Raw genomic sequence first — 12,621 nt, forward strand, 5'->3', positions numbered from 1 at the left:
GCATGCGTGAAGCGCAAGACAATTCCACCTGCCTCATTTCTGTCTGCCGTTTCTTTACTTTCCGGCTCTCTGAAACGTCGCAGCAAAATGTTGAGGAAAAGCACCGAGTTTTTAAATGGACTAACAATGAGGTGGAGTTGTTGCTGTGAGTAACACAAAAGTACAAAGTTGCAAAAGCGAGTGAGAATTAAAGAATTTGAAGAAAAGCTATCTGAAGCGTGTACAGACTGATATTAATCTTTAATAGGGCTGTCAAAATTGAGCGCAAACAAAACAACTGCTGTATAATGCCCTCCGCTATCTTAGTTTAATTGGTCACATGACTGCATCACATGACTAAAATGTGTCATCGTTTTAGAAAGTCTCCGTTTTTGTTGTCTACACTGCGACACGAAAGAGCATTTCCAAAACGCTGCGTTTTCCTTGAGCAAAAACGGCGTCTCAGTGTGGACTGGAGGCCAACATGGAGAGAACACGGTGCTTTTTCAAATGAAAACCTATGGGCGATTTAGAGTTTCCAATTAACCTATCCACACTAACTTACTAACACTAATATAAACTTGTATTTATATGTAATTTCAAAGAATTTCATTCAGATCACACACACAGAGTCAATCCTTCTGAGTCTCAGTCATCGCCATCAGTGACTGACGCCGTTATGCAAATGAATGAATTACTCAGCCACAGCAACAGTGTTGCTACTGTAAGATGATGTGAAAGAGGGAAATTTTCTAATCTACGTTGCATAGTTGTTTTTTATTTAGCGTCAACCCTTTAACGCCTAGTGTTTTACATTTGATACACACAGTTTTGGTGAGTTTTAGAGACTTCTACAGCATCCATGTGATCTCCCCCCCCCCCCCACCGAAAAATGTTATTAGTAAATTACAAAGCGGATTTTTAATCAATAAATCGCCAAAAATGCCAGATGTGGTAAATACGATGCAATTAAGACTCATATATGCAATTTCATATTTTTGTTTTTTAGCTGTCAGAAGATTCAAAAAACACTTCATCCTTTATCCCCCCCCCCCCCAAAAAAAATAAATTGGCAATTATTTAATCAGGAATTTAAAGGGTTAAGACTGGCTCCATAACACTGAGCCCAGTGAACCTGCATATTTTAACATGACATGTGAAAATGTTTTCACACAAAAAGCACATTCATCTTTGCATTACTCACATTGGCCGTTTCTTTGAACGTCTTGAACCTCTGCTGTTTGAGCGAGAGTCTGCTGAGGGAGAGAGGAGGATCCTTGTAGTCCTCCAGCTGCGACTGAACCTGCTCAATCTCTTTATCGCACTGTGGATTAAAGGCGGAGGTTTGGGTGAGTGGAGGACATGAGGCGCTCTGTTACGCATAAGATGTGGAAAAACTGAAGATGATGAAGCAAAAAAGAAATACGCAGATTACAGAGTGTAGGTTATTTTAAAGTAAAGCAAATCTTCCTCAGATACCTTTTCCAGTTTGTCCACCAACCCCGCCAGACGCCCCAACGCCTCCAGGTCACGACCTCTTTGGTTGGATACTCGGACAAGCCGATGGAGTGCATCGTCCACGCTGTCATAAAGTTTAGAAGTTACGGCAAGAGCAGCTCTGAGAGGAGAAGAAAGAAATTTTGGTTTTCATTTAAATTCTTCGAAATCATGCTGACAGAAATGATCTAATTATAAAACAACGTCTCATGTACAGCACAGAAAAAACCCATCTTGTATTATTGCACAGCTTAAGCCAAAACTCATTACACAGTAAGAACAGAAGAGCTACAACAGGCTTCAGATCATCTCTAAGCTGCAGTCATGCACAAACAAGCTGCATCGCTCTGTCCTTTATTTGATGTGTTTTCTTCTCCAGCTGGTTTTCATTTTATGGCCAAAAACAAACAACTCTGTTTTTGTCAGGAAGATTATTTTTAACCTAAAGCTCATCCTGACAAAATAACCCTTCAATCAAAATTTTAAAAAGCATGGGAAAGGAAAACAGAAGAAAGTTTAAAATATAGTCTTCAAGTCCTGTGCTTAATGTATATTAAAGCATCTTTTCAGAATCATAACATTGTGGGTTGTTAGGTTGTATTAAAAAATAACTCAGGAATGCATAAAATGCCCACAGTACAGCTACTGGATGTTAGAAGGAAATAGCTTTCAGTTCATTGTTGGTAAAGTGTGGCAATAGGCTCCAAGCACAACTTTGGGGTGGCACGACACTCGGGTGGAAGGTCACCAGCTACTTTGTTACATATGTGTGCTCAGCTACCCATTAAAACGATAATTTAATCAGCCAATCACATGGCAGGAACCCAACGAAGTTCAAACTTAGGAAAAAGGCTGATTTTAGTGAACATGGCATGGTTGTTAATGCCAGACGGACTGGTCTGAGAGTGTCAGAAACTAATGATATACTGGGATTTCCCCCACACAAACAGCTCTAAGATTTTATAGAGAATTAAACTCTGCAAGAAAACGTCTTGTTGATGTCAGAGGTCAGTGGAAAGTAGCCAGACTACTAATGAGCTGATAGGAAGGCGGAAGGCTTGGGTGTTTGTCCTGTCAGCAAAGAATAGGAAAATGAGGCTTCAGTTTATATGCAAATCCAATAGTTTCTGTAAGATGACAAGACATTGAACTAACACTGCTGGCAGAGCTCAGAGAAGGTGTGGCCAATCAATGGTGGAGCCAAATCATGTTCAGCATGATGGTGCTAACACTGACAGATGGCTAAAAATCACTATAAAATCGTGGTTTAGCGTGTTAGCATATGCTGATTAGCACTAAATAACCGGGAGTGTTCGTTTTCCAGGGTTTTTGGCCCCAATATTTTCATTGGATTTTGTTACTTGATTTAAAAAAAAAAAAAAAAGAAAGAAAAAAGTATAATCCATAAAATAAAAATTCAGTAGTCCTACAAATACTGGATGAATTAGGTGTCTGGTACCTGCAGTCTGGTGACTTTTGTGCCAGTCCAGATGCTCTGTTTGTCAATCCAGCAAGCCAGGCCCCGCCCTTCTGCTGCAGCTCAGTTAACCGTTGGTCGGCCAGGACGCTGGCCATGAGCTGCCTGTGTTTGTCAATGCTCAGAGGAACAGCCTGAAAAAGATAAGCATGTGTATTGTACCTTTTGTGTGTGTTTTTATAGAGACTGGTAAGTTACTAAAACACAAATATATCTGAGCGCACACAACGAGTAGAATGAGCATCATGTTAAAGTTATGGACCTTTATGTTGTCTGGCATTGGCTCAGCGTCCATAGACTGCAGTGCTTCTCCAAGCAGTGAGAGGGCGCTCTCACAGCGCTCTGTCAGACTCTCCAGACTCTAAACAGGACAAAAAGAAGTAGAAATCCACACAAACACATGAAATCTCTCTTTCATTCCACCTTTTTTGTAATCCACAGGAGAGGTCAGAAAAAGTCCAGAGGATAGGAAAATGTTTTCAACTGTTTAGATAAAGCAACATAAACTGTGGGGGGAAAGCCATTAAGGGTCCTTGAGATTCTTACGGGCTGTGTTTTTTCTTCACCTAGTTCATCATGCCTGTCTGGAATAATCGACCACCAGCAGACGACCACTCTTTCCCAGCCAACATCCTTTTATTTCGCCTCCCTCCCTCCTAGATGTTCTTTCTCCCACAATACTCCCTCAACTGTCAGAGGTCATATTTTACACTGGAGGTACCCAAAACTCGAAACAAGTTACGAGCTACAAGAACTCCGGACTTTGAGTGGGTTACTTGAGCTTGTTCATTCCAAGCTGTCTGTAAGAAGTTTAAAAATAATAACAATAAAAATACACTAAGGACTTTTTGCTTTAGAAAATTCCTCAGCTACATACAAAAATGGCATTTCCTGTGAATTAACAGAAACTTTCCGTTTTATAATTACAGAACAAAACCTCAAACAGTCGTGCCGACACATTTTTTTCATTTACTAAGGCAGCATGTTTTAATAATGTGAAAAAAAAACGAGACATGCTATCGAAATTTCATTATTTCCTGACAGAAAGGGTTAGGTCAGTGGTCCGACAGCTTAAGATCAAAGTGAGCTGTATGTGAAAAATGACTTTGACATCCCTGATGTACACATGCTGATGCACACGGGAGTAAAAATAGGACAGCAACCCTCTTGTGACTAGAGAAAATCTGTGGCTGCCCAGTGATAGCTTAAATGTTTTGGATTTTAAGTCATTGTGGCAACTAACTAGTCTCCAGGAGGCTGAGCATACAACACCCACAATCTCTGGGCGACAGCTTTTGATTACAAGGAGATGGCATGGGTCACATATAGGAGGAAACATGTCTCCAAACAACCACTATCAGATGGATCGGTGAAGGTTTTGCAATCAAGGTGCAAGTTTTCTGTGACGTGTCTCTTTGCAAAATGGATTTGGTTAGCTGTATTCTGGTTATATTCCTGTTTAAAAGAAAGGTTTTCCAGCTCTTATGTCAAGTAGCTGTTAAATTGCCACTCTGCAGCAACTACATCATGATTTGTGGAGGAATTTATGAATTTCTGTTTCAGATCTCTGAGTTTCTGGATAGACTCTGAATACAAGCCGTTAGTGTGAATTTCTGTTCATCGAGATGGCGACAGGTTTGAAATTTTCACTGATTCATGAGTTAATGACCGTATTATCACAAACAAATTGCATTCAATTGCCATTTTGACCTGATTCAATCACAAACTAATAGCAGACTCTAATTGTTTTTATTGCTGCCCTGATACACCAAAGTCACTTTGAAGACTGCAGCTGACTGATTAATGTTCCTGTTTACACTGAAGTCTAAACTTCGTCATACCTCCACTCTGTGGATGAACCACTGAAAACACAAATGCTATAGTGGAGAATCAAATGTGAAAAGTTCAAGGATGCTTTTTCATGTTTGCATAATCGAACAGACAAAACAGAGCTCCTCACCAGTCTGAAGGCCAGCCAGTCCGCGTGGCAGTGGATAAAGTCCCCGTCTACTTCTTTGGGCAGCTGTTGTTTGTCTACATACTGCTGAAGGACACTCGTTCCTCGCACTGTGTGGACCTGCACAGGAGAGGAGAAACAGTAAGGGGCAGAGGAAGTGACTTTCTTATTGTATGTTTGAGAAGAATAAAAGCTTTTAAGGAAATTAGACCAAAAAAGAAATAAATTAAATCACACTGAAGCCTGGAACATATAAACTCTTATCTGAATGTGTTAGTGTTGGCAATGTTTACTGAGTACACACCAAGTGAAAAGCTCCAAGAGTTTAAAAACATCAACAAACCTGCTGTGCCAATCATAAGTTTTCAAAAATCACCTGTTTAAACCATATTATCAGGGCATGTGGTCACTTTGAGTGAGAGAATAATGCTGACCTCTTTGTTATTTGCGATTCTATTAAATGGCAATTATGGCTAGAGGTTCTGAGAATGGGAGAGAATAAAAAAAAAACTAACTTGTATTATGATTTATTTTTTACTTTCTGAGCAGGTACACAACTGGTTACTGAAATTCAACATGGTGCTGACGTTGTAATTTAACTACAGCGTTCACATCTTCTTGGAAGTGTTTGTCGTCGACATCCAAAGTTTGAACACTGCCTGCTTGAAACACAAACCACGTGGCATGACCGATCCTCCCGTGCCTGTGCGCAAGAAAGATTTCTGCTGATCGGTGCAAAGCAATATGCTGAATTAGCGGTAAAACCGAGTTATCTGAAAGCAGTAGATGTTCCAAACGTATGGAAATTGGGTTTAATAGATTCAAGCTCAATGTGAATGTGCACTCCAGCTTAAGCACTTCTGACACTGATCGCATTGCAACAAGGAACAGGGACAATTTATGGAACGTTATTTCCTCTCGCGCAATTTGCATTTCCTATATGAACACTTTTTCCTGTTGACATTATAATAGGCAATAGAATTACAGGAACTTGCTTTCTGCTAATGTTTTCTCGTGCTATTTATCACTGAGCTTTTGACATGCTTTCATAACTTCACATTTATTCATTTTACGGATCTGCAAGTAAAAGAAGTATAACCGACTTAACCATGAGGAGCTTAGTAATACAGTCTAAACATGTGATGTGCATGAGGTCACCTCTGCTCCTTCCAGGGAATGAGAAGGGGACTCCTGCTGCTCTTCCACCAACACCAGAAGGGATCCAAGACCACCGGGGACCGATCCCTGGCACGAACACAAAAACACATGTGCTCGAGCTACTATCACATCTGCAGCCTAATTAAAGCGTGCATGCAAACATTTAGCACTTCCAGTTAACCAGCGTCCTTGTGCTGTCTCACCTGGAACAATTTAAGAGCAGAGAACAAGAGAGCGGAGGGTGGGGCGCGCCTGCTGTCCATTAACACTGTTAAACCCTTTTCTTTGGCTGCAGGCCTGTTGAGGGTGGATGAAGAGAGAGATGTTAAAAATAAGTGTTTAGCTTTAAACCAGTGTAATAGCCATTTTTATTTAGGTATTTTCACCAAACGATGAAGTTGAAACAAACATTTGTTCTTAAACAAGAGTTTTTTGGTCATTTGCATAGAATCACATCATTTCTACCCAAAGCCGTTGAGAAGCTTTGGTTCTGACTTGCCACAAGTAGTAGCAGTTATTGTGCCAGGTAAACTGGCAAGCTCAGATGTGTTTGTGAAGCTGACATTGAGTCAGTTTGTTATGTTTGTCCTCCGTTTTCTGGCACACTCTGTGTTTCCCTCACACCACCTTATGTTGTATTTGGAAAAGTCAAGAAGCGAGTCGAGTCGAACATAATTATGAGGCGCTTTTCGTTAAACAGGCTCGGTCTCGGTGGTATAACAGGAAACAAACCACACAAGCCTAAATATAAAAATGTGAACAAAAAAAGCCAGTTAAAGATTTTTAAACATACATTCAGAGAATCGGGGGAATCAGAGAGCCGAAGGCTACATTTATTGGCAATATCCCCCTGTATTTAAAAGCCATAAATCTCTGGTGACAACGGACGACTAAAATAAACAATCAAAGGAGGAACACGCACTTACCGCGTGATTGTGTGGTAACAGGCCAAGACGCGGGCCATCTCCTCCCCAGAGAAACCCACTTCTGATGCGTCGGCCTCTGTGAAAACCAGAACACGCCCCAGCCTGTCCACTGTACCTGTGGTCAATATGCATCAGGTTAAGCATCGAGTGGGGAAGCCAAGAGGACAAACTAATTCACCGAGGCTACAAGCATACAAATCCATTTGGTTTTTCTCTGTGCTGTAAGCTTGTTGGTGTTATTGATATCTACTAAAGACACTATCTCTACTTTTAAGATTAGACCTCAAACTTTCCTTTTTGCTAAAGCATATAGTTAGGGCTGGATCAGGTGACCCTGAATCCTCCCTTAGTTATGCTGCAATAGGTATAGTAGGTATATGTTGGGGGATTCCCATGATCCATTGAGTATTTCTTTTTCACCTTTCTCACTCACTATGTGTTAAAAGACCTCTCTGCACTGAATCATACTTGTTATTAATCTCTGTCTCTCTTCCACAGCATGTCTTTATCCTGTCTTCCTTCTCTCACCCCAACCGGTCGCAGCAGATGGCCGCCCCTCCCTGAGCCTGGTTCTGCCGGAGGTTTCTTCCTGTTAAAAGGGAGTTTTTACCTCCCACTGTCACCAAAGTGCTTGCTCAATCACATGATTGTTGGCTTTTTCTCTGTATCTATTATTGTACGATCTACTGTACAATATAAAGCGCCTTGATGCAACTGTTGTTGTGATTTGGCGCTGTATAAATAAAACTGAATTGAATTGAATTACTTAGGATCACCATGATGTGAACTTTGGAAATAAAGCAGGTTTTGTTTCAGTACCATAAAAAAATAAAATATTTCTTTTGATACTTGGTAAAGATACAAGCCAGCTATGCAGACTAGAAAGGCAACAAAAAAGAAAAAAGTTACTACTTTACAAAAGTAATTAGAAAGGCTTCACTGAAGCAATTTCACAAATAACACCCAGATAATGTGGGAAAACCCAGGAAGGACATGGTCCAAAGCTGACTTTTCTGATAAGTGTAAAAGTAGATTTTTAGCTCAGGAATCATCTGATTACTGGAAATACTTCTGGTTTTGGGGGCTGCCTGGGTGGAGTGTACAGACAGCTAACAGCAGACCATTTACTGGGAATACACCAGCCTGCAGTGTTCTCACATTGGCACTAATCAGTGCCATTGGACATAAATATTCTAACAGACATGCATCAAAACTGTCAAATAGTCCTTTTTGTTTTTCCCCAAAACTTAGAGTTGATGTTGTGGTAATCACCAATGATGACTTAGACATCTGTGTGTTAAAGGCTGTTGGTTATATGTTCTTGCTTAAATTGCCATTTGCATTTATATATGCAGCTCTGTCAAATAAGCCCTAGAAATGTCCAGTGCACATATCTAAACAGGCCCTTGTTAAAATGTTCTGAGCTGATTATGCAGAAGGCCCTAAAGAAGCTTGCCTGTCAACTTGAGCTTCCCTGACTGGAGAAGGTCTGCGTCCAGTTCCCTCAGCAGGGCGGGCTCTTTTGAAGCATCACCATTCTGTTTGTCAGGTGACGCAGCCTCCTCATTAGAGTGGTTAAAAAAAGATGTGCCCGACTGTCCGTTACACACAGGCAGAGATGATTCAGCTTCTGTGAAGGGACAGAAAAATATACAAAACAGTCTGAGGACAGTTAAGCACACATGACCAAATGTTCGTGCACAAACACGGTTTTCTTCAGACCTGCGCTGCTTTTCACTGTGTTGTCTGTTGCCTCGCTATCTGCAGCAGAAGCACCTTCAGTTTGGTCAGCCTGCTCTGCTTCCTCTGTTTGGCTCTCCTTGGCAGTCGGCAGTTTTGTTGAAGCAGTGCAGGTGGCTGGGCTTGGTTGAGGAGTTTTAACCTGCATTTTCAAGGCCTTCTCCTTTACACGACCCCCAGATTTAGCTTTCCCTTTGGCCCCCTTTCCCTTCCTTTTCCTCCTAAACACAAAGCAGAGGAAAATCTTAATGAGGCACACCATAAAATTAATAGCTGCACTTACAGGCATGTGTCACGGTCATGCCACATTGCGTTTTTGAGGCCTTTCTGTGTCCATAAGGTTGCAGCTAAGTGTTATCAAGTTGTGTTTTAATAAAGAAGTGTCAAAAAAGAACACAAATAAGATGAAAGAGTACGATATTTCAGTACCTTGGTGCTCTGAATCCTGCCGTTTTAACCTCTTTTCCTCTGGGGCATACTCTGTCCTCCACTTTTCCTTCATCCTTTTCATCCATGGATTTTTGGTTTGACAAACTCTTCTTTTTAGACCCAGTGTTTGTAATTTCACCACTTTTTGAAACAGCAGCGAATGGTCTCTGTGGTGCATCTGATGTTGGGGTATTAGCCTCACTGTCTCCGCTCAGTGGTTTATCAGCATCCTCAAAAACAGAGTCCGAATGTGATCCGTGATCAGAGTGGCCCTCTACAACGTGTCCATCTTTGTGGTTTGTTAACTCATGGATTTCACCTGTGTCCAAGCTGTTGTTGCTCTTGGATTCTTTACTTTTGTGGTCATCTTTACATAGCTGTGTGTGACCATTGCTATCTCTCTCCTTGCCCACTCCAGGTCTCCTTTCCTTGAATGGGCCATCAAAACAAAGGCGGCGGCTTTCCAGGCCTTCAGAGTCTCTGTTTGTTTTATCTCCTTCATCAGAGTCATGGACTGAGGAGGAGAAAGACCTCCTCCCTCGGCCAGGCTCGGCAACTCCTGGCACAGGCAGTGGCGGTAATGCTTCACCCTTGGCAGCCACAGCGTCTCCTTTGATGCCAAGAATAGCCCGAAAGCTTCCTGACCTTTCCGTTCGCCCATATCCCCATGCTTTTCCTCTGCGAACCTTGATAGCCTTTCCTCTCCTGCAAAGAGGTAGAGTCTTGGTCTTACAGATTCCATGCATCTCTTGGTACCGCTGCCTTGGATCGACTCCTCCATCAGGACCCCCCCTGGGTTCCAAAAGCTCGACATAATCCCCATCGAGCTGAGGTTGTCTCGATGTCCGCCCAAGGCCGTCTTCACTGCGCCTTCGTCGAGGAAGCACACAGTCAGAGTCCAAGCCATCCGGTTGCAAATCCTCATCTTCTTCTTCATCCCAGGACCAGGAGTCTAATTCCCCAGAGGATGAGCCACCCCAGCCTCCGAGGCTGCTACCCCCCTCGCTAGGCAGACGGTTGGACATTAGGCCCAACTCTTCAGAGGGGTCGTGGATAAATTTTGGGTAGACTACCTCCTTCCATGGAAGTCTAACCACACCATCGCATGTACTGACCAGACAGGTGTCAAGTCCTCCTCCAACTTTGTAAAGAAGAGAAAGGAATGCATTTATGAAGAAAAAGTACAGGGTAATTTAAAAAATAAGAAAACACCAACATCAGCTTGACTTGACTAAAATGAGCTTTGTTACATTTCTTTAGCTCTGCTGTTACGTTCTCCCCATCTGCCATCATCACCCTTATATACATAGCCCCCGTCTTTCTGTCCTTCCACCTGGTAAAAAATATGATTCTTCAAGCAACCCACCTGTATTACCCAATCTTCAGTTCCCCAATGATCTTTTCTAACGGTCAGATAAGAGGAATCTGTTCCTTACCTTCTCTCTTGTGACCTCGCTCTTTGTTGATGATGTGAAGCCACTCAGTGGTGAACACAAGGGGATGCTGTGACTCGGGCACCAAGATTTCCTGAACAGTCCGTCCCCCAGGAGCCAGGCATTTTAGTGCCAGCCTTGGGCAACGTGTAGAGAAGGGAACCACCTGTAGGTAGAAGTCATTACTGCGCAGAAGCCTCCAGTCCAAAGTGGAAAGTTGGACAACCACTTTTTCGCCCAGGCAGAGAGGCCAGCCAGAGTGAAGGAACAAGCAACCCAGGTACTGAGACTGACACAAGAAAACAAAGAGAGAGTGTTAAATGTACGAACAGAAAATTAAACCTTCATTCAGATAATGTTAGATTTTGCTGAACAAGTCATCTTTCTGAACCCCTTCCGACTGTGTGATGCACTGACCTCCTTTTAGAACCATTAGAGTCCCCTCAGTGTGCACAATTGTGCTCTCCCATTCACCCACACCCACACTGGTGTCCGCCTGCATGGTTGTATCTGGCTTAGTTATTTAAATGAGCAGAAATTCTAGAACTGATACCACACGAGTCAACGGTTTTCACAAGCTGAACTGGCCAAAAGCCAGTGCCACATACAAATGTCAGACATGACGTGTGTCCTAAGTGTAAAACTGCTTAGTTAGCAGAGAGTCAATGAGTCAGACAGAAACTTGCAGATGACCAGCTCCTCGCAACAGGCAGCCACTACTAAAACAGTTGGAAAACACATCAGGTGGCTCTGTAAGAACGACAGAATCAATTTCAATCAGTCCTAAATACAGAAAACCCTCCAGTGAATAGTAAAAGAATTTAACTGCAAATTCTGTGATTTCGGGCACAGCAGTGTGGGCCTCTTGTGGGACCCTCTGCACGATTAATCAACTGATCTATTTAGGTAATACACCTTAATCCAAGCACTATTCCCACCTTAATCAGTGGTGTGTCCAATCTATATCCCCTTTCTTAAAGCCTTGAAGCCTAAAACTCATCCAGAGCCTCTCTCTGCTGTTCCCAGTCACGTCTAATCGACTGACACAGGGCTGCTCGCTCCTCTCTCTGTGCCCTCCAGACTCACGAGACGTGATCAAATTAAATTCCTTCCTCAGCCTCTCCTCCATCTCCCCTTATTCTACCTCTGTCCTTTATTCAATTTCTTCCTCTTAAGCCTCCCTTCTGTCTCATTTCGTGCCTGTTCTGTCACTGTGGCAAGCTTTGGGGAAGCAAGTATCTGATATCTGTCAGGGTGAATATTAGCATTAAAAAGCATGTGCAGCTTTTCCTCTCTTAAAAAGTTTGCCTATTTCGAGCCAGTCCACAATCTGTAACTCTCTGTGTCCTCTGGCCCACCCCCTCCTTCTCCCTCAATATGCCCCAGTGTTTGCTCCTTCTTCCCCACCTCCCATTACTCAAAAATTCCTCAATCAGTCTGCTATTGCCTGCTAAACTCCAGCATCGTCTCTGTTTTCGCACAGGCACAGTGAATGGGAGTCATGTTCATTCTCTCCTTCCACTCCCACCGCTTCTCTGTTACTCACTCTTTCTCTCGCAGCAAGTAACACACTCACATATGGAAGGCATTATTGTCATGACTCACAGTCTAACTCCCATCCCAGGCAGCTCCACTCAGCGACAATGAAAACATAGTTTGCTCACAAACGCTGTACGGGGGTGTGTATATGTGTGTGTATAAGTCTAGGAAAACTGTGGAGGGAAATATGAGAACGTTCTTAGCTACCAATCTTGCACTAAACACTGCGACTTGTTTACCTTTGCGTGTCTCAGAAAGTTCAATATAAAGAATGCTGTTCAATTAAACATCAGGGATTCGAGTTAAATAGACATCGCGCCTTATTTCTTTGTCTCGGTTTGGCTAAGTGTGGCAGAAACAGCAAGAGAGTGACACAAAGTGGAAGTTGCATGTTTGCACAAGGTTTGGACAGTGTATCCTGTATCATATTATTTATATGCGTTTGTGTTTATGTATGTGGGATCCTAAAGACATCACAACATAAAC

General features: G+C 42.5%; 1 protein-coding gene across 1 annotated transcript in view; it reads right to left on the reverse strand.

Moving 5' to 3' along the window:
* The window catches only part of arhgef40 (Rho guanine nucleotide exchange factor (GEF) 40), a 46,986-nt gene that overhangs the window by 18,561 nt on the left and 15,804 nt on the right, over positions 1–12,621 (reverse strand). Inside the window, exons 4-15 of the mRNA XM_085396835.1 lie at positions 10,600–10,885; positions 9,164–10,304; positions 8,717–8,955; positions 8,451–8,624; positions 6,995–7,109; positions 6,272–6,365; positions 6,069–6,155; positions 4,914–5,030; positions 3,216–3,314; positions 2,936–3,087; positions 1,459–1,597; positions 1,184–1,303 (exon numbers count right to left, since the gene is read on the reverse strand). Of these exons, the coding sequence (XP_085252961.1) occupies positions 1,184–1,303; positions 1,459–1,597; positions 2,936–3,087; positions 3,216–3,314; positions 4,914–5,030; positions 6,069–6,155; positions 6,272–6,365; positions 6,995–7,109; positions 8,451–8,624; positions 8,717–8,955; positions 9,164–10,304; positions 10,600–10,885 (2,763 nt within the window). The remainder of the gene's footprint in view (positions 1–1,183; positions 1,304–1,458; positions 1,598–2,935; positions 3,088–3,215; positions 3,315–4,913; positions 5,031–6,068; positions 6,156–6,271; positions 6,366–6,994; positions 7,110–8,450; positions 8,625–8,716; positions 8,956–9,163; positions 10,305–10,599; positions 10,886–12,621) is intronic.

This window comes from Rhamphochromis longiceps, linkage group LG3 (assembly GCF_057381845.1).
Source record: "Rhamphochromis longiceps isolate RC_006_pf linkage group LG3, R_longiceps_female_GT1.1, whole genome shotgun sequence".
In the NCBI taxonomy this organism is placed as follows: Eukaryota; Metazoa; Chordata; class Actinopteri; order Cichliformes; family Cichlidae; genus Rhamphochromis; species Rhamphochromis longiceps.